General features: G+C 32.9%; 1 protein-coding gene across 1 annotated transcript in view; it reads right to left on the bottom strand.

The window, feature by feature from the left end:
* LOC128229954 (melanopsin-like) overlaps positions 1 to 20627 on the bottom strand; it is a 95577-nt gene extending 74950 nt beyond the window's left edge. The window contains exon 1 of the mRNA XM_052941881.1: positions 20254 to 20627. Coding sequence (XP_052797841.1) covers positions 20254 to 20490 — 237 coding nt within the window. The 5' untranslated portion in view covers positions 20491 to 20627. The remainder of the gene's footprint in view (positions 1 to 20253) is intronic.
* Between the last annotated feature and the right edge of the window lie 3576 nt (positions 20628 to 24203).

Raw genomic sequence — 24203 nt, 5'->3', positions numbered from 1 at the left:
AATGAAATAGTGTATATCATACAGTAATAATGATGTACACAATTAAACAGATATACTGTTTCCCAATAAATAATTTCCATTGGATAGAATGTGCTTTTTTCTCCAGCATTTCGCAATGCTCACATCTTCTTTTTTGTCCTTTTCATATCTACTGCTCATTATCTATTAATATGTTTTCCTCGTCGTTTCCATCCCTTGTACCTGGTTTTCGTACTTTGATCAACAATAAATTCTGCAGAAATATTTTATATGACACAAAACTCACTTACATTTGCACACCTACTTCCATTGAACAATGTAACAGCTCTCTTGTTTCAGAACTATCCTGTTCCTCAATAAAATAAAATAAATAATACATTGCCCTCACAATTTTATGGATCCATTCTACTAATGGCTTATCATTAAGGTTATCGAAACTATGACCTGTAACCTAGTCCATATCTGTGTTAATTTGATGCTTTAAACCCCTGTCGGCGTTTCGTCTTGTACATTAATTTTGTAACACCTTCAATCAAATTTGAATAGAACACCTCATAAACGATCAATTCCTTAATGTAATAAATTAAAAAACCGTTTGAAGGCACTATTATATTATTGGTCAGTTCAGGTACTCGTTTCAGAATCGATGGACGTTTTTCTTTCACGACCGTTCATATTACGATATGTTTATAGCATACAACACTCTACGATAATTTCAATATGTTTATTGCATAAAAGATATTGAATTAAAGAGCATTGCTGTTATGATGAGTTATGACACACGTGTCAACATATTCTTCAGTACTGACTGAACAGTCAGACCACTCGTTCTCTACCATCTACACAATTAATAGATATATGATTTGTTTTGAAAATTGTTTAGAGACATGCACTGTTAAGAACATAGTTTTAAGACAACAAAAAAATCTTTAATTTTGAAACCAATAACTACAAAATAACTAATCAACGAAGAATGATAAAACAATTCTTATCAAATAATCAAAGATCAGGAGTATGCCAATAAACACATTTATAAGTACTGGTATTACTTTATATAATTTATTATTGCCTTAGAATATTAGAGGAAAATGCAAGTAAAGAACAATTTTAACCCTGTAGTACAGCTATATTTTATTTTATTTGAATGTAATTAGTAGCCTTTTTTGCATTTGTATTATATACAAACAATACCTTAAATCTTATAAAATTTAAATGCTATTGCGGTATTAATTAGTATGATTGTAAAATATGAGCCCACTACAACATTAGTTCTAGTTATATAGAAAAGTTAAATAAAATAGACGTTTGAATATTAACTTAGTTAATACCATAACACAACAATATTTTATCACCTTAGTAGTCAAATCAAGTAACCCAATATTCATAAACATGAAGACAATTTTAATGATAATTATCATTCATTTTCTAGTAGTTAACCCCAGCTTGACCGGTAACATAAACAATTAGCCAGAAAAGTTCCTGGAAAAAGGAGAAAGTTGATTTTAGCACCTCTGTTGTTGAATAAATACAGCCTAATTTTATTAGTAAAAGGTTACATGTAAAGTTAGCACCTTTTACCACTGTAAAAAGTTCACATTTTGTTGGGATGAACGTACCAACTGTACTTGGAACCTTTTACCTAAACACATTTTCCCTGAAAGAAGTTAGCTCAATATAATTCTATCAATTTTGCCCATATAAGATATGAACTTGAACTAGAAAATTTACCCACATATCAAAAGTACCTTGTATGTTTGGAAAAACACAAAATGTCATATTTGACCAAAATTGATGTTGGCACCTTTACCTTTGAACCCTCGATATTTAGATTGGACGACTTTAGTAAATTATCAAAAAGTTATATTATTGCGTTCTTGTTCACTACAGTCAATACTTGATTTACCATACCTACAATTGCAACATGCATGATATTCGTACAAAACCCTTTGGTATCATTGATTCGCTACATTTATGTAATGGTTTGAACAAACAGGAAATTTATGTTATTTATGTCAAAAATTTATAACGACCCGTGTTATGGAAATAATATATCACTTTCTAATATTCTTAAGAATTCCACGAATTCGCAACTTCGGGCAGAAGACTGTCATAAACGACGCCATGGAATGTTGAGGTCAATAAAAATAATATCATCATGTCTCATAAATTCAGTTTACTGTGCTAAATGTTGTAAGAATTGAGCTTAGTAATACTGACAACTTTGATCACTAAATGTAGTTGCTATTTTGGTGCTCTATTGGGGAATGTGCTTTCATAAAAACATGTCTATACGGCAACATTGGCAATTGCGTTTGCAGTATATCGTCATTTTCGAGAAACATCATCGCTCACGAATGTACCATAGGTACAATTGCTGTCATAGCAAGTGTTTCCGTTATACATAAATAAGTTGTCGGGCAATTCACACTGAACTTGTCTTGAGGTCTAGCTGATAAGAAATAAAAGGGGAAATCGGTTGTAAAACAATATGCGTCAAATATCAGTTATACATGTATGATGGCGAAAGCCAGTGGTACAGAACAGGCAACACTGATAAAAGGGCTTGAGTAGCGCATACGACAGACTGTGCAATTACTTCTGAAACTTTTGCAAAAAAATAACCTGTTCAAATTACTAAGACAAGGATAGTTAAGTTCACAGAAACTCCTACTTATTCATTCAGATTGCAAACTACATTGACTGAAACTAATTTATTACAATAGATAGAAATAATGTTATTTTGGTATAAGGTACCTGGTCATTTCAGGAATGTATGAGAAAGTCTCGTACGAATCCTTAATATAATTTTTTACGCAAATACGGACACGATTCCCCGATGCTTAACCTGTTGATGCTTATTATCAGTATCAATTATATTTAAATTACAATTACTACATATGATATTAATACGGTGAAATGTTTACCATATCTGTAACTTGATTATGCTACAAGTATAACTATTTCGAGGTTTGCTTTTCTTAATAGTCAATTCAATAATTGTTTACCATTACCAATTACTGTTCATTGGTTTCACATTTAACGTATGAATTACCGTCACCTATTTCACCCGATTCATAATATTTTCATTGTTGTATTTTGTGACGCAGTGTTTTTGTAAATAATCTTAATTTAATTCTAAATGTTATATTATTTCAATAACTCTTTAACAATTCTTACGGTGAGAAAGACGAATATTTGAGCTCTTAATCCTGTTACATAGACCTTGATTCTTGTGTTAATGCTTAATCAATCTAGAACGAGTATTGGACTGCTTCCGCGTTAACTCGTATTTATAAAAAGAATATCAGCTTATATAAGTTATCCTCACCGGGGAACCCGACAGGTAGGAACAGCGAGACTTTAAAGATATCTTAAGCACTTTTCTTGATTTGCAAATACACTTATTAATGTTAATGCATCAATCAGTTGCAAATATAGCACAAGCCAAGCTGTAAAAAATATTCGGTTAGTCAATTCTTTTGCTTCTATGTAGTGATATAATCTTTATAGTTCATCAACGTGATCCAATGCCACTAAGGAAAACAGAACATCGTTCAAATTGAATCAGTGAGTACGCATGAGACACAAAAAAGAAGCATCGTCAATAACAATTTGGTCTGGGTTTCAATTTCATACACTGCTGGTTTCTGCTGATGAAATGCGATTGTGAAATCAGGACTCTGTATATTTTAATCTACGATAATGCAGACAGGTAGGCTTAACGATGGTTCTCTGATTAGTGAAGCAATCCTCTTCTGTGTAAGAAATTCCAAAAACTAAGTTGTGTGAATGCATCCTTCAGTTACAAATACTAAACAAGCCAAGCGGTACAAGCTGAGCGAGTCGCTTCTGCTGCTCTATGGAGTGATGAAGTCATCTTATGTGATAAGTGTAACCAAAGACAGATAGCAGGAAATGTTTTTGCCCACACGTCATCAGTTAGTAATGCATGGATAAAAAATGTAAAAATAAAATGCAGTGTCATTAACTCTTCGGTCTGGGTTTCTATTGCAAACATTTCTGATTTATTGTGTTCAGATACTTCGCGTGTGAATGTTTTCAGTTGTCTTCAAGGAAAAGCAACTGTATCGCAATTACGGAAAAATTGATAATCTTTTTTTGTTCATTAATTTACCTGATAACTAAGCTAACTTATAAGATTGTTTTATAATCAGTATTTTCTGAAATAAACTACCATAAAAACCTCTTGATATGCATAGTGTAATTGTGTAGTCTTTATATATTATATTGAATCGTTAAGAAATGAGTTGCAACTTTTAAGTTGCAAGAAAAAAATGTACCTATGAATTATATTAAGGGTGTTAGCACTTTAACCGACCCTTTGATCTGCCAATGTTTGTGTTTTCAGCAGCAGTTGTCTCAACATATAAACTGATCATGGAACCAGCTAGCCGTTTCCGTTACTTGGACAGGGGTTAGTTACAACCAAGATCGGTGTAAGACTGAATAACGATTTTTAATATCAAAATTGTTCCATTCAACTATCGTGCCACTACAAAATATTGAAAAGAAATGTTTGTATATTACACGTTCCTATGTTGCATAAGCTTAGGAAATGAATTGAAACTCAAGCATTAAAAGAAAAAAAGTTTAAAAAGACATTAGTTTGCAACGATTAGAACTTAAACTGTATTTATAAATATTGCAAGCAGGTAAAGATGTTACCTTAGCTAAAACAGTGTGCAAGGTAGTGATACATTTTTCAAACATCATATATCTCAACCGTGATGTTTTGTTTAATGTTAGCAGTTTCTTCTTCAGGAAAATATTTTTATCTGCTCACCGGTTTTTTATAATTTGATCAGTGAGATTTAGTTTCATTTCAGCTGCTGCCGTTCAGCCATTGCATTGTTACGGTCGGATCGTTCTTTTCACAGAATGGGTGGTAAAGACTAACTGTAACGTTTTCTTAAAAGAACTGACGTATTTTTAACAATTCTATGAATGAAATTATGAACTATCGGTGAATATGTAAGTTATAAATTGCGTGATTGATGTTGTACTCGGGGAAATGAATGCAGATGGGCTGGTTAAAATACGCGTGGAATCCCGCGTGGAGTCCTTTGAACTTCACACACTTCACACTTTCCAACTGCCTCCAAATCGGATAATGCCATTATTCCTGAAATGCACTCTTTAAATAAGAACAGGTCTACCGCACGCTTGTAACAATTGCCAATTAATAATATAAAACATATAACACCGTCTGAAATACCATCCATCAAGAAGAAATAAAAAAAAAACATTTTCAAGAAGTTTTATGATGTATAGAACGTACGAAATGCTTTTAAAACACAAGCAAACTAGCTCATGTGATAAATAACATAAGACATAGAAACCTTATCTGTTAACAATTTTAACAAACTGAAAGAACTTTAGTCTCAGTTTCATATCCGTATGTTTGAAATGATTTTACTTCTGTTTAATCCAAAATAACCATTTCTGGTACAGAATAATTATGTCATTCATTGAAAGGAACCATGTGCTCGATTCATGAGAATGAAGTAGCTGCTCAACACTGTATTGTGCTTCTACGCAGTTTGCAAAACCGTTATCAACTTTTCAAGTTTTAAAATTTCAAGCATAATTTGCAATTCGGCATTCGATGCAAATTATGTTTTTTATTTGTAAATTAACCAGATTTAGATATATTCTAAAGTGTACATATTCTTACTTATCAAAAACAATTAAAAAGTTCTGATAACATTTCCAATCAAATAATCAATCAATCAATCAATCAATCAAACAATCAATCAATCAATCAATCAATCAATTAATTAATCAATCATTCAAAAAAACAATCAATCAACAAAGCAATCAATCGAACAATCAATCAATCAATCAATCAATCAATCAATCAATCAATCAATCAATCAATCAATCAATCAATCAATCAAATAAACAAATAATCAATCGGAAGATTAATAAAACATTAATAGCTTTATTAATTCCATATAGAAGAAATGCAATTTTAATGTCATTTTGAACTTATTTACATGTAAGAATTCATGCTTATCTTTTAAATGAAAATTGACATATGTAATCATTTGATATTAACTGAAATATCAATACATGGTGGCCATCATCGACGCTTATTTGATTTCTCAGCCCGCATCGAACAGTTCATTTGATCTTCTTTTGATATCAATTGCTCCGTCAAAGTGCCACGTTTAGACTTAGAAATATCCCACTAAATTGTACGACATCAATGAGTTAAATGAGAACAAATAATGTTCTGTCATGGTTTGGTAAACATTTTGTGTATTCTAAATAACCCTATTCAATACATGAACTGGTTTGAGATGTGCCGCACAAACTTTTAACACATTTTAGAGATTTATAGACGGAAAAACCATCAATAATACTTCACTTTATTTTTATTTATTTTAATTTTTAGGATGTTTTTTTATCGTCGGATAAACGCTTAAAATGACATAGAAACGTCATATATTGCATGTGCTTTAGTACTTTGAGTTGTAGGGCGCTCTTCATTCATTACTTATTTAAGACTAATAAAATTGAAATATCAATATATAAACCATAAAGAGTAATCTATTGCCATAAAGGAGGATATATCAATGAACAGTTTCATTCAAAACAAACTGCCTTTGTTAAAACGCATTTCAACTTTTTCCGAGCGTATACAGTTATAAAGATTCGATCGCCATGAGAAGTCAAATAGCAAATTGAAAAATAAACCTGCGTAGTTCGATGGTAAACTCTATCTACTATAGACATTATCAGGATCATCCTATGGACGTTCTGGCAATCATGACAGTGATTTGGTCAACTTCTGGTCAATATTTAAGACTTTCAGTGGGGGCAACAAGACGGGTGAAACCAACGTCAAGTTAAGTATGATGTACAGGAACATCAAGACAGCAAGGAACAGCTTGATGAGGGTTTTGTGGATTTAAAGCAATTTTCTTTAGTGAAACGAATTGCTAAAACTAAGACCACTGTATCCTTCAATTATAGTTACCGTTAACCGACGATCTTGTTAATCTATAAGTTCCTTTCTTTGTCTCTGTTGAGTAAAAATGTCATTGCAATCGATTATTGTTCAGCAAAGGCACACCAAAAAAAGGAAACATTTCACATTTTTCTTCATTAATTATGCATGTAACGAAATGTGTCGTCTGCTTGCAAATCCATCTGTGTTTAAATTACAGACACCTCTAATTTACTGTGTTTTAAACTGCTTTATGAATAAATGGTTCCTTGGTTAAACGTCAGTTTCTGTTGTCTTCAAGTAGGACAACTTGCATTAAACAAATGGCTTGTAATTATTGGAGAAGTGTTCATCTTCAGTTTTGTTATTTTGTACTGTGACACTGTAGCCTTACATTGGTATTCACTTTTGAACACTTAAATAAATAAATCTGTTTTCACATGAGCTTACTGTATTTCAATATTTCACATCTAATTTAATGCAATGTGGGAATGTTAATACGAGTATAACCAACACCATTCAGATAACAACTATAGCATGTATCAGTGAGAATAAACATACAATTTATGAAACGTTATCAGCAATAATGCCGAGATCCAGGTAGATACCTGTACATTACATTATCAAATATCATGTCATCGCTGAAAATAAACATTATCTTTGGCAACATCTGCAAATTACAAAGCTGTGGGTGTTTTAGCAATTATTTTAATGACAAACACATTTATAGCAGCTGCTGCTTTTTCATACAAATATATAAACACCATTGACTAAACCCTGCATAAGGTTATGTCAAGAACATATTTACTCTATCTTCGGCAAGTCTCACATGTTTCGGCGGAAGAAAAAAATAGTTTGTAAAATAGTTACATACAACTCTGAATGTGGTTTGGTGTTTCCGTTGCCTTCAGTGCTAATAAAAAAAATGACTTGCTATTTCCACACTGAAAGAGCGATGCAATTTATACATAGCCCTCATATTTAGTCTTTACACTTACAGAAAAAAAATATGTTGGTAGTACGAATATCATCTAAAAGCTACACTCTATAATACCAAAAATAGGTTATTCTGAATGTAACATAGCTAATGTTACAAGGTCCAACAACTTTTTACTATTCTTTATAAGTTTGCAACAAGACATAGCGTGTTTTTTTCTGAAGGATTATAAAATTTAAGTTTGAATAAAAGCATGCGATTTGGTGAACGTAGAACTGTAAGATCTTCACTCTAACAGTCGAAACTGCGCATTACGTTGAGAAGTGATCGGTTATACTAGTAACAAAATACTTCTCAATGATAATGATGCGCTTAGTATGCTAATAGTGGCTTTTAAAAATATTCTTAAATGGGTACCCATACATGCTCCTTATATACCATACTTATTGTTTCATCCCTTTATCGAATAACTTCGAGGCGCTTTCCACAAATTATTTCAACTTTTGAACGGACATAATCAGATATATTTATTTGTTTCCGTTTCATTGACCCTTACAAAAGATCTAGGTAAATACTTCTTCTTTTTTCTATTTACCGTTACTGCAGATATGCAAAAGGTGGAATCATTACGACCGCTTTAACGATATTTTGCTTATATAATAAATTACATATTTTTGTTTATTACGAAACATTTTTGCACAAGTAGTAAGAACCTCTTCATAAAATTTTCTGTGTCTTTTTATTACTTATTATTCGAACTTATTAAATTCATCTGCTGTCCAATTGGCTCACTTATGATTTGCGTCAGGTTTTCTGATGTGTTGGGCGAAGGTATGTTTCTTTTGCGACGCCTTCGAACTATACATTGGCGTCGGCCGTATTGATTGTATTGGACATTGAAGTATAGTACACAGACATATGGTAATATATTGTGTATACCACGGACGCACAGCTTTTACTATTTTTTTGTTCGAGAATAACTCGTATAGCTTTTGATCGTTGTATTCAAGTTAGATAATTTGATACTTATTGTGCATTTAAATGGTATTTTTCCGTAATGCGCAAAAAATGTTTAGATAGTTGTTAATAATATTTTTTAATAGCTTCACCTTCACCTCCATTCCTTGAATGAAATGCCTTTCAGCGATTGCATTATTACGGCTCATTCTATTTACAGAATTGGTGAGAAAGAATAACTGTAAAGTTTTCTTAAATGAAATGAAACTTTTTTTAACAAATTTGTGACTGAAATAATGAACTATTGGTGAATATATATATTATTAATTGCGTGTTGTACACGGGGATATGAACGCATTTGGGCTGGTTAAAGTACGCGTAGAGTCCCGCATGGAGCCTTCGGTGAAATACACACCCAAAAACACGAATGCCTTCAAATCCGATTATGACACCAATCCTGAAATTCATTCTTTAAATAAGAACAGATCTACCGCACCATACAATTGCCAAATGATAATATGAAACATATCACACCGTCCAAAAAAAATCCTACAAGATGAAATAAAAACCCTTTAAATAAGTTTTATGATCTAAAGAGCGCACGATTTGCGTTTAAAACACAAGCAAACTAGGTCATGTGGTAAATTACATAAGACATAGAAACCTTATATATTAAAACTTTAACACACTGGAAGAACTTAAGTCTAAATATCTTATCCGTATGTTGGAAATGATTCTACTTTTGTTTAATCCAAAATATCCGTTTCTGGTACAGAATGATTATTTCATACATTGAAAGAAACCATGTGCTCGATTCAGATAAATGAAGTAGCTGTCCAACGCTGAACTGTGCTTCTTTTTACTACACAGTGCTCAAAACCATTATCAACATTTCAAGGTTTCAAGTTTCAAGCATAATTTGCAATTCGGCATTCGTTGCAAATTATGTTTGTTTTGTAAATTTACTCAAATTTAGATATATTCTGAAGTGTACATAGTCATACTTATCAAAAACAATTAAAAAAGGTCTGATAACGGTACCAATCAATCAAGCAACCACTCACTCACTCACTCACTCACTCACTCACTCACTCACTCACTCACTCACTCACTCACTCACTCACTCACTCACTCACTCACTCACTCACTCACTTACTCACTCACTCACTCACTCACTCACTCACTCACTCAATCAATCAATCAATCAATCAATCAATAAACCATCAATCAATCAATCAATCAGTCAATCAATCAATAAATCTATCAATCGATTTATGAATCAATCAAGCAATCAATCAAGCAATCAATCAAGCAATTAATCATTCAATCAATCAGTCAATCAATCAATCTATCGATCGATTTATGAATCAATCAAGCATTGAATCAAGCAATTAAACAATTGATCAATCAGTAGATCAATAAAAAATCAATAGCTTTATTAACTCTTTAAAGAAGATATGCAATTTAAATGCCATTTTGAATTTAAATACATGTTGGAATTCATCCTTATCTCTTTTTTTGAAAACTGACATATATAATCATTTCATATTTACTGAGATATCAAAAAAGGCAGCCATTTTCGATGCTCATTTGATTTCTTAACCCGCATCGCAAGTTTGCGATTAAGGCGTGCAGTTTTAGATACTACATACTTTTTACTAAACTTAATTAATATTGTTTTGCTTTTGATACCACCTACTCACTCAAACTGTCTCGTTTTGACTAGGAAATACCCCACCAAATTGTAGTCATAATAAGCTAAAGTAGAACAAATAATATTTCGCCCTGTTGTGGTAAAACGTATTCTTACTAGAGGTTTAACGACGTAAACACAACCAAGAATACTTCACTTCAATCTAATGTTGTTGTTTTTTTTGTTTTTTTTTTCTCTTTTAAAGATGTTCTTTGGCGCCGTATAAACGCATAAATGCCATCCAAACATAACACATTGCATGTGCAAATGTACTTAAAATTGTATGGCGCTTTTCTTACATTAAATATATTTAAAATTAATGGAATTCAATTATAAATAAATATACCGTAAGGAGTTCAATCAATTCTCATAGCAGAGGATATCCCAATATTCTAAAACAAACTAATACACGTCGATTGTGTCACTCAGGCTAAAAGTGTATCGAGTTGAAACTACACGGACAAGACCAGCAGATTATTATCTGCTACAATAGCGTTTAAAAACAAAGAGAAACAGATAAACAACAGACATACCTCACATAAAACACTTCAGTTCACCAATCTGACTGAAATGCAAGATCAAACATTAAAAGACAAGGGCGTTTAAAAGGATGTGATTTTAGCCATACTGATGAGTTCACATCCCTCAACGTTTAATTAAGTTACTCTAGTACAGTGCTTGTCATTCATTAGCAACGGTAATGGTTTATAGCTAAGAGAAAGCAAAAAGCGAGCCTGAAGTGTCGCTACCTTTTCATCTGATTGAAATGGATAACAGCTTACTGCTGTAAGTGTACGACATCCTTGACAAATACTGCTTTTCCAGTGGACAAAATTCAAAAACAGTTTCAATCAAACCAAACTGCCGTTGGAAAAGTTTTTTAAAATTGTGTTTGGAATGGATCTTGAATCAATATTTATATAAAAATACAGAAACAAGCACAGTAAGGTTAAACGCCTAGGACATAGAACACACAAACAAAAAATCACCAGAAAAAAGAAACATGTAACAACAGAACACTACTCTACAAACAACAGTGCTTACATACTATATAAAAAAAAACTAGGTGTGTTTATCAATGATTGTTAGGTACCGTCTTGGAACGCTCAAACTCACTCTTATCCCGAATATCCCGAAAAAAAGTAAAAACATAAAAGGTAAATCTGATCAAAGTATGAGGCAAATTGATAAAATACAAATAATTATAAACTAATAGGTGAACCCAAAGTACTTCAACAATTAGGGATCCCAACTTAATCTGAAATTTCAGATATTTCCGAACGTATAGGAAAATGCGGAGAACCTGCGATCGTAAAGAGAAATCTAGCAGCAAAGTAAATAATAAACATTCGCAGTTCGATGGTAAGATGTGTCTTCTATAGATATTATCAGGATCATATTGTGAACGTTCTATCACTCCTGACAGTGAGCTGGTCGACTTCTTGTTAAATATTCAAGACGCCCATGGAACGACAAGACAGGTGAAACCATACTGTAGTAAATTCGGATGAATATCCAGTCAGTTACGAACAGCTTAATGAGGTTTCTGTTGATTTATTAAACAATTTTCGCATTCATATTATTGCAATATGGGATATTTTAGAGTTATAAAAACAACACTTTTCAGATAAAAAAATATAGCATGTATTCATATCAGTAAGAACAAAACATTCAATTGATGACACCTTATCAGCAATAATGCCACGACCAAGGTATATTTCTTTACATAATAGTATATCAAATATGACATCGGTTAAATTAAACATTTGCCTTGCCAATATTTACTATTTACAAAGGTATGGACCTTTGAGCAATTAATGACAAACACATTCATAGCAGCTGCTGCTTTTCATACAAATAAATAAACTACATTGACTTTAAAGGGGCAACATTCGCTGCCTCGGCAGCGAGTAAATGGGGAGTGGCTTATTGTTAATTCCTTCAGCTATGTACCTGTCTGTTAAACTCAGTGTTCTATCTTTAGCACAAACTGGAGAAATGTAAACAAACAGGGCTGCCCAGAGCAGCCGATGCATTTCCCCACACTACTATCTACCAAGCCAACTTTTCAAGATGTTTTCTTTGAAATGATTGTTTTCCTGTTCCTTACTGGCATTTTTAGATTTTTTTTCTGTATGGGACATCCCTCTCAAATGTTTAGAATCTACATTCTCATTCTAGTCCAAAAGAGCAAGGTTGATTCTCAGTTTGGAATCCAAAACTAATTATTTTGTCAACATTTTATAACAATGCTTTATTAAATCCATCCACAACCCTAGTACAAATTAATCTTATTGTAAACGAGTTCAGCCCGGATACAGTTGAGTCTGCCATAACATAATTCAGGATTTCTCATTGGTGTAATCCTCATTCTACATGCCAGCAAAGTTTCATGTCTAAATTTTTGTAGGTATTGCTTAATTTTGAAAAAAGTGTCCCTGAAGTGAAACATGCATAAAATTATACAAAAGCTTGCCCCAGCGCCACCTGGAGGTTTATATAGTCCTGTTGCCCCTTTAAACCAATACATAAGGTTTCACCAAGTACATTATACTATATTGGCATGTCTATAAGCAAGTTTGCACCTCTGTTTACATTTCTAGAGGCAATAATATCATATTAGATCGAAACACACAGTACTATAGGTAGTTTGGAGTGACCGTAGCTTTCGGTGTTAAGAATACAATTCTAACTGCTTATTTCCACGCTGACATAGCGATGCAATCAAAACATAGCCTTCATATTTGGTATTTTACACTCCCAAACTGGTATCTATTGAAAATGTATGGGTAGTGATAAAATAATTAAAACTTAACCTCTTGAATACCAAATATATCTTATTGTGCATGCCACACGCTTGATGTTTCCCAAAACTTCCCACATTTTCATCATTTTTTCAGAGATTTATAACCACTTAACATTTGTTTGGAGCCCGTCTGTACCATATTTTATAAATTTGAAGCAAGACATAAAGTGTTTTTATCAAGAAGTGAACGGATAACTTTGATAAATCGCATCCGATTTTGAATTCTTTGCCTGTTACGATCATCACACCGACAGTAAAAATTGTGCACAGCGTTGGGAAGTGAACGCTTGTACCGGATATTAAACATTACTGAGGAAGTTTGCTCCCCATTGATATCAATGCGTTTTCTTTTGAAGAAAAAACAACAACAACAAATAATAATTTGCTTCGATTCATTGACCCTTATTTAAAGACCAAGATTATTTCTTCTGTTTTATTTACAGTTATCGCAGACATGTATAAATTGAAGTTACCACAGGTGTAACGCTATTTTGCTGATAACATAAAGATAAATGTTTGTTTATTACCAACAACATTTTCGCTCAAGTGAAATGAACCTATTCATTATATTTTTGGGAAGTTTTTACTACTTAATCATCAAACAACACATAAATCATCTGCTGTCAAATTTAGCTCACTTATGATTGTATACTTCTTTCTTATTACATCAACATTATTTCCTTATTATTAAAAGAAAAGCGCTGCTACCTCTTGAAACAAGTCTTGTTAGTCAGGTTTTATATAGTATTTTGGAGGAGGTTTGTTTTTTAATGACGCATCCGAGTGTTTTTGTCTAGTTAGTCATCGAAGTTTAGTACACAGACCTATTGTAACATATTGTGTACACCACGGACACACAGCTTGTAATATGTTCAGTAAGAAACTGTTTACATGATTTTAAAAGCCACTATTATGAACTTATTACCAAAACAAGTACCCTACCCGTCATTTTACACTCTGCCACAGGTAAGGATCGTGTGGTTTAAATATACGTACTGATTCTGGTAACATAGGGTCATTTCAGTATCTAAGGCACAGGTAAACTTCTAGTTAGGATCGGTGTCCTATAAAAAAAACGAACCAAATAATTAAAATGGCTTATTTCTTTCATTTGTTAACCAAAGAGTTTTAAATGACATAGTTTGTGTATACGTAATGTACACATTTGTTCATTATATTAAATATTTTTGAGACTACAAACAACAGATTCCACCAAAAATCGATGATTTAATATATAAATTGTTTTTTTTTCTATATTGTCATTGTTTAGAAGCAATCTTAATATAAGTCTTTAATTGGATCTGCTTGCAAGGAGAAGTTCGGTATAGAATTACCCAGCTGCTTACTTCATTATGAAAATTCTTGGAAAACAATGTGCAAATCTGGAAACACATTATTAATTCTTACGGTGAACAAGACGAATGTATCAGCTATGTTTCCGGTCACATGGCGTTTGATTCTGTTGTGAAAGCCCAATAGTAATTTGCAGTGTCTTAAACTACTGCTCTGTTTATTAGATTCATTGCACGGGCTTTACATGTAAAATCAGCCCATGCAAATCTTTCACTACGGGAACCCAAACAGGTAGGAACTACGACAGTTCTGGTGATTTATGAAGCAGTTTTCTTAAGAGCAACGAATTGCAAAAACTAAGTAATGTGAATTAGTAATACTGCCAATGCAAAGCGGTACACACTGAGTGTCGCTTTTGTTGATATTTTCAGCGGTTTAGTCATCTTACATGATTTACGTACACCTAGAACAAAGAAGAACCATTTACATGCAATCATTAAGTTACGCAAAGATTACAAATTCGAAACAAAATACATTCTCACTTGCACTTCGGTCTGGAATTTGATTACAAACACTGCTGATTTACCGTCTGGTCTTATGTGTTGTGTGTGCATACTTCTTAAGTTGTTTACAAGAATCAGTTTCATGTGTTTGTAACACCTTGCGTGAAGCAATTGTTTCGTAATTACGGAAGAAGTTATCACCTTAAAGTTGTCTGGGAGTGTATGGCCTTTCAGTTAACAGTTTGCATAATAATAAAATCCTAAGAACATTTAGAATATTTAGTCCTACTAGGGCTGGGTAAGAACTTCTTGGGATTTTTTTACATTTACATGTTATTAAGTGCAATTTAAACTAAATACTTATAATTGTTATGGATTCTGCTATAATTTGTTTTATTTTGGTACATCTACAGTCAATCGGTATGCTTTCGAGGACGCGAAAACACCGTTTAAATAGTTTGTTAACAATAATTGTTTAGGTTTGATTACTGGTTATATTTTACTTTAAAAGATGATTCCATTTTATCTCCTTACTGAGAATACCCTGAGTTGTGTATCGAAATAGCAGTGGAGCTGTATCGCTTCGTATATATACTACAAGCATAAGGTTTCAGCTTCATTTTTTTTTATTTATTATTTTAATTTTAAAGATGATACCATTTTATCTTCTCACTGAGAATACAGTTGAGTATCAAAATACCAGTAGAGCTGTTTCGCATTGTATATATACTACATCTAAAAATTGTCTAAGACATAAATTTATTAGTTAAGGGTAATATTTGCATATTACTACTATAAATATTTTTTATGGTTAAACGATTTGCATAAAATGAGTAACTCTTGAATATGACCTGACGAATCCCGCAGTAAAAAAATAATCGGTGAATCGAATCTTTACTCTAATATTTGGTGAAAAAGTCAATTTACGTACAACAATAAGTATATAATGGACACTGTTCATTACTACTCTTGCTTGGACTGCAGAACCGAAATGCATCTTATGTCAGCATTTTTGTTCGGCTTTAGACACCCTTTGGCAATATCGCTATCATTTATATCCTTAGACATATCGCAGTGATTCCATTAAGAAGATTGGATGTTGATGTAAGTTATACATAATATGTAAAATTATCCCATCATATACTTTTTCAATTAAGATGTTAGTTAATTCAAAGGTGGTTATCAGATAAATAACCTGATTTTCTATCAAATCATACATCTCTTTGCACGCAGAAATTAAATGAAACTGTGTAAGAAGTGTTCGCCGATATTTATAAAAAAATAACTGCGAGGTAATTGCTAATTTCATATGTGACGTTTAATCACTATATGTATTGTTATTGAAAACATCCAATCCCATCATTATAGGAGAAATTCATAGACACAAAAAACAATTTATGCCGGAGTGCAACGACACGAAGACTTACAAGCTCCTTCGTCATAGTTTGGAAATTTATATCAATATTTATTATTGATTCCTTCTAAAAGTATTTGTTAAGTATAACCTTTTAAATCATAAATGGACTGAGCTCGAGGATAGTATTTAACTCAGAAAAATGTCATTTCTGTGAAGTAGATCAAACACACCACCATTCATAAATGTATATATGCACATACTGCTGTCTTTTTAATTGTAAGACCATGTTGATGAACTACAGCTTTCATTGTTGCAAAAACACTCATAGGAAGTGAAGCACTGCATTTGCATACATATTTATACACTTAAATAAGACAACATATGTTCTCATGTTCACAAAAGATCAATGGTGCTGCATAAATATTCATGTATTTAATGTGATCACTCTGATAACATAACCGTTACACTCATACAGATAACAGAATAACTCTGCATAAGGTGTTATCAGTCAGAAAAAACCTCGATTTATGAGAGTTCATCAGAAAATGATGTCAGGACGATTCCCGTAGTCTGAACAAATATCATTTCATAAGTGAACTTAACATTAGCACCTGTCCGATTTACAAAGGCGTTGGGTTTTACGCGCATTGTTTTTAAAAGAGGTTTGCATTTTTTTCGGAAATTTCTTCAATTAAATGCAGTTTTTTTCTAAAATACAATCTCATTGAGAATAACTGTTTTGATAAATTTTGTACTTTCTTTTTCACTGTTAAACCGGTCCAATGAAAAACTATCGGGGGGTGGGGGGGGGGGGGCAAATCTATTAACCGATAACGCTCGTTATCCTTCAATTGTTCACCGTGCACCATCTAAATCGTTAACAATCTATACTTTAAAAAGGTTTATTGAACTTTTGGATCTATATTTCGTGTATCTTTCGCCTTTTTACCAACCGAAAAGGGTTAATATCAATTGAGTGCTTAACATTGAAACAAATAGTTCGTTGGATGTTTAACCTAATTTCGAATAAGATGTTTATTCTTCGTACATACACATAAATAGGTGGTATATGTTTTTACAATTCGAAAGCAGAAGTGTCTGTACCTAATGTTGTTTTAAATAAAAGGTGTCTAGTTGAAAAACAGTTCGGAATAGTAAATCTGTGATACGTAAGTGTGTGGTAACATGTTTTATTGAAACATTCAATCAATTTGATTCAGTTCAATTTATTATGCGATCACTTTGTGAACATCACAATTATTGCATATATACATGAACATATTATAACTCATATATCATTGTTATGCCATGAGCGTAACTCTCCCGAGTTTAGTCTAGTTTAAACAATATGTGTTAAACAACGATTACCAAGAACGTTGTATATACTTATGCGAACTCATTCTATGGCACGATGCTCCTTAGGAGTTTGGTCTTGTCATGTGGCGGAAAGGGGAACGGGGGGAAACCAGTTGTCCAGCTTCGTGACCACAAACCAAACTCACATACACCCATGTTTGGAATGAAATCAAGGACGCCTTGGTGTGATGCAAGTGTGATAACCACTGACAACATTTTCGAGATTGGTTTGTACCTCTCTTCAACTCAATAATTGATTCTTCTGGAGTGTATTTGGATTTCAAATTCCGACACCATATTCGCTCAAGTGATACAGATTTCATTGATATTACACGTAAACAATTGAGATGTGTTTAATTGTGTTTTACCGGAAGAATCTTGATTAGTAGTTAGTGTTATGTTTAAGGTTTTGATTTCGTCTCCTTTAATGTAAGAGCAAACAAGTCCATCTCAAAAGTTCTTCTCATCAAGTTTGATTTGTTTCAAAAATACTGTAATTTATTATATACTTTCCAGTAGATAGATTTATCATTGAAATAAGATATCTTAAACGCTTTCAAACTGTGGAAATATCAATTTGGTACTTTTCACTGTAATGAAATTTAAGCCCGGGTTCCAAATCAAACGTCAGCTCGAATAGGGATTGGACGCAATTTTATCAATGTCATTTCCAAAATCACGTTACGTGTGCTTACAAATTCGTGTGTGATTCTAAAAATATATAATTTAATGACATTTAATTTCAATTTTAGTCATATAATAAATCATGGAGAACAGGTTTTTTCAGTGTAAGATAGCAATATAGTTGACCTCGTAAAAATCAAAAGTGAATATTTCAATGTAAACATAAATATATCAATATAAATTTTCGAAATATATAACGATCTTACACTAAAAAACCCATTATCCTCTATAACGTGTTCACTTACATGGAATAGATAATAAGCATATTATTACAACATTTATCACATTTATCACATTCGACCTTGCCTAGTACTTCCAAACAGTCTTCATTTTTGACTTTTTGAATACTGCGCTTGTCTCTTTCCTTTTAGTATAAATAATGTGAACAATAATGGTAACACCATCTGATTTTAACTCTTTAAGCCAGAAGATTTTTATTATCTTATAATATATTCATAATTAATATTAAATTGAACCAGAAGTATAAAAAATAAAAGCAAAGGAAATAGTTTTTACTTTAAATATTAACACATTTAAGCGGTAACTTCATCAATATAAGGAACATCGTCTGGCAAGTGCACATCATCCTTATCAGTTTCCTCTTCAAGTTCAGGATTTGGTATATAGATATTAGGACGAGTCATGGACTCACGTTTATTTGGCACAGTCAAGTCCTTCGATGCCTTTTTTGCTTGATAGTTACAATTCACACGACCACTTGCTAAGTAAACTGAGAATGATTGAGGCCTCTGGTCCGCCACTGTTACTGCTTCATTTTGATTTCTTTGTCTATGATTTCCTGACATAAAAGGCGTTGACCGAAAACGGCGGAAGTATTTAACACTGTTTTTACGTTTGTCTTTGTAACAGTTATACAGTATTTTACGTCTCATATAACGTTGAAACGACATTCTTAGTGTTTTATTACGTAATCCGTAAATGCATGAATGTATAACAGGCGCTGAGAGAAATAACATCAGTATGGTGGATAATAAGATTTCGTTCACGTGCAAATGCTTTGTGGAGAACACTTCAATTGACAATAGCACAGACATTGGCACATAAACAATAACAAATGAACCAATCAACGTCAAAATGGTATACATGGCTTTGGTTCCTTTCACTGAAAGACTTAAGGATTTGCTACCTGGTGCACCAGTAGCTTGAAGGACACAAGTCATTTGAATCATTGTAGCTGCTATTCTTCTTGACTGAATTTTAGCGATTTTATAAATGTTCAAGTAACAAAACACCATTATTCCCAGTGGTACGTAAATAGCTGCAAGTAAAAATAGGAATATGTATAATTTCCACGTTAAAGTATTCCTACACACAAAACAGATCCCCGTCTCCGGATAAAAGACGAACCGTCTGTCACCTAAGAGTGGGGGTAATGATAAAACACACGCTAATAACCAAACTGCACCGAATTTCACAGCAAGTTTTATTGCCCTGGCTTTAAATGGATGATTCAGTGGGCACGCTATTGTCTGATACTCATCCCAGCTTAATGCTGTAATTGTCCATGATGTCACCAGCGTCAACGTCATAAAGATAAATCCGTATATTTGACATATTATTAAACCTCCTATCCACTTTCCGGTAAAACTCACAGCAGAAGTTACGACATTAATACATATTGTGAAAATCAAACCTGTACATCCTAAATGCACTAAAAGTATATTCCGCATTGTATGTAAACGTCTATTTGGCACTATTGCCATCAACATGAATGTGTTGAACGCTAATCCTGTTGCACTATATATCGCCAACACCACTCCTCTTGCCGTTGCAACAACGCCAGTGTTTATATTATAATCCATGACCATATGATCAAATGGTTCATTCCAATTTCTGTTGATGTTCTCATAGTAACTGATATTTTCAACTATGTGCATTTCTGAGTCGGGCACAGGAAATTCTGGAGTGTGCATTTGTTTATGCTGCGTCATTTATTATCATCCTACCGAAATAAATTTAAACATTAATCTTCACCGCTATATTTCAAATGTATCATCGACATGAATGCATGCCAATGTTCCGGTTTGCTTAACAAATTTATCATTTACTAAAATTACGTGTACTTCTATTCAGCCTGTGAGATAAAGTATGGTTGAAAGCAACATCTTCCAGAAATGCTTCTCATAATCTCCAATCAAACCTTCAGAAATCGTGTACCAAGAGCATTATCTTTTTTCTTCTAATTGAAATAAAAACCATAGTTCTAAGAAGTTGAATAAGTCCTCCCAAGGAGGATGAGTGTATACCAGAAACATTAGCAATACACTTCATGTACTTATAGATATTACCTAACATTGTTGTTTTTTCAGCTGCACCTGCGTTTATCAAACGTAATTCACGTTCTCTGCTAATCCGCCTCATTTATCAAAGGGGCATCGACAAAGTCATTACTTTGTAAAGTAGGAAAATATTTAGATGATTAAAGAAGTCAACGCAATGAACTTATTACACGAAAACGTGCACAAATTATAATTGGGTCGGCAACGTAACAGGTATTTTGCACTCTTTTCAAGGTTACGAGTTGTCTGGACTTGACAAACAAACTGGTAATGGCAACATGCGGTACTTTCTGCTTCTGGAACACATGTAAATGATCAATTAGGATTGGTGTCCGATCTAATAACGAACGAAACATTTAAAAGGTTAGATTAATTTCATGAGTCAAACAAAATTGTTTAAATTGAATATTATGTATGAACGTAATCTGCCTATATGTACACTTATATAAGATAGTTTGGGAATTATCGACAGCATATGCTACCAAACAATAAATACTTAATTGAAACCTTTTATAATGTCGTGATTATTTTAAACAACTTTGATATTGCTCTTGATGGAATACATTTTCCAGGAAAAGTCCGGTATAGAATAACTACAGCGGTTCACTTCGATAATAGTACGGTCATTCTTGGAAAACTACGTTTGAAAGAGAAGGTTTGGATTTGTTCCCAGTTTTAGTACAATTATGTGTTGGGATAAGAGTGAGGTTTGTGCACATTAACTGGGTAAACCCCCAGTAGATTTACATTTTACTGACCGTTTCAAGGCGGTACCTAGTTTTATATATAGTATGTATGCACTGTGCTGCTTGTGGAGTTGTGTGCTGTACTTCTATGTTTCTTCTTTGTGATTTTATGTTATATGTCTTTGGCGTTTACCCAGTGCAACTAAACCGGGTTTATGTTTTAACCCTTTGCTACTGAGCTTGTTTCTGTAGCTTTTCGCATAAATATTGGGTACAATTGTAGGGTTAATACACGTTTTTGATGCCGTCTGCAAATGCCCATAAATTGGTTTACATCCCGATTTGGTAGCTTCTACTTTTAACATATAATTGGTGGGGTAACTTATTTAAACCGGAAACCTTAGTGAATATGGTCTGGCACAGACGCTATATTTTATTCAATCATAGATTGACAATTTCTATATGTTTTACTTGAGCATCAGATAAAAGAATGTTGAAAAATTCTGTATTCATTGCACACGACACAATGAAATTATATCCATATGAGTCATTTGTTCTGAACCACATCGGGAAAAATAACATCATTCTGAAGGCTCTAGTAGACTCCAATTACAGTGAACACTTGTGTCAGTGACCGCTCCAAGGCGGTACTTCCATCATTTAACGGAAAAGCAATTTTAATTAATGTATGGGTTTTCATTAAACTGACCGCTCCAAGGCGGTACTTCCATAATTTAACGGTAAAGCAATTTTAATTAAGGAATGGTTTTACATTTTACTGACCGTTTTATGTCGGTACCTGATAAACATCCTTTTTTTTATTTTTTATAAGGTATATATATGTACTGTGTAGTTTGTGGAGATGTGTGCTGTTGTTCCATGTTTCCGGTTGTGATTGTTTGTTTTTGTGTTCTATGTCTTTGGTGTTGATCCTGTGCCATTTAATGGGGTTTATGTTTAAACTTTCGCCTACTGTGCTGGTTTCTGTAGTTTTTCAAATAAATAGTGTTTGTAGTGCGTGTATGTGGTGTAAGTTATGTTTTGGTGTAAGCATTTGCAATTGTGATGTATATACGTTCATTTCTATAGTTCATTGTCGTATTGGTCCTTGGGATTGGCTTGTGTCCCTAAATTGGGTTTAATTTTGAATTTTCGACAACTCGACTTGTCCCTGTATTTTTCATTGTTTAATTGGGAATAAAGATTGAAAATTCAGGTCTTTCGGCGTCCATTATTATGATGCGGGCCTTGATTTCGCGTATGTAAAACCAAATGCCAATCGCTAACGCCACGGTAATTTGTTGTAAAATGCACATTTTTCTACCGATAAAGCCCAGCTTTTGCTCATTAGCACCCCCGTATACTTATGTTATGCAATATTCAGATCTTCGTTTGTTTTTAAATCCAGTAGTTCCATTGTAATATGACCTTGTTTTACTTCTGTAAATGTATTTCCCTAACGAAGATTCAAAATGTATGTATCAGAATATGTGTTTAAGAATTGTCTGTTTATTTAAGATAAAAACTAATTTTATTCAGTTTGAAAGATCTTCAGGATTCTTATTTGGTAAATAAGGGCAATTTTCTCTAATCATGTGTCATCTGGATAAAACAAAAGCTTTCATAAAAGTTCCGCCAGCGCTAACACCTTCTAAAGTCTTGGATTTAATTAGATTATTATGTAAAAATAACATTTAAACCTTTTGTTAGAATTATTCTGAAAGTGTTGTTGGATTCAAAATAGTGTGCATATCAATGTAAGCAGGGTCATGTTTTACGAAAATATTGTATTACATGTTTTCCGTTGTTCTATATTAATGTAAGTGATATCTCACTGCTTTAAGACAGAGATCTTACATATTGATATCAGATCTGTTTAAAAATCGGTCCATTTTGCTGCCAAAATCAAAAGTCAGCGTCCGTATAGCTTAGACACCTTATCAATGACGCCATTTTCGGAAAAGTTTCACTTCATCAAGATTTTATCACTTTTCTACAATATAATATCAATTAACGTCATTTTGAATCAGTTTAAACGATAAAAGTTTAAAAGAAGAATGGTTTCTTACAGTGGTACTTGAATATGTTTTTAATCTTGTGACAACCGAAAGTTAGCATATCAGTTTTGGTGCTCACTCAAGGAAAATATTGATATCCAACTGAAACAAAAAAGTAAATTCTTCATAAGACTTACTTTAAGGGACAGTGATAAAAAGGATATGTTAACAGTATTTTCATATATCCCCATTGGTTAGACCAAAGTTGAAAGTAGTACAAATGGGAAAATGAATATCTTTCCCGTCACACTTCTGGCCGTTACCGATAATATTAGATAAATACTGGCATAATTTCAACTGCAGTACTTTGCAAAGGTATCAAATGAATCATTTCTGTTCCTGTAGAAAGTGCTGGTGATTTACCCATGGTTGATGCGTACATTTCTGAGGCTACGGAAATTATGTTTGAGCAAGCTTAGGCTCCTCATCCGACAAAACTGATCAACCTTCTGTACTATTCTCCAACAGTTGTCCACGGAAATATTTCATATATATATAATTCTGCTTGTGTACACAATGGTTGCAAGATTCTGCTTGCTTACACAATGGTTGTAAAATACTTCTTGTTCACACAATCAAAATTCTGCTTGTTCACACATTAGTCGAAAAATACTCCTTGTTG

Source organism: Mya arenaria, chromosome 4, assembly GCF_026914265.1.
Source record: "Mya arenaria isolate MELC-2E11 chromosome 4, ASM2691426v1".
Classification (NCBI taxonomy): domain Eukaryota; kingdom Metazoa; phylum Mollusca; class Bivalvia; order Myida; family Myidae; genus Mya; species Mya arenaria.
The sequence above is the reverse complement of the archived record's forward strand: the minus strand, read 5'-3'. Positions and strand labels throughout refer to the sequence as shown.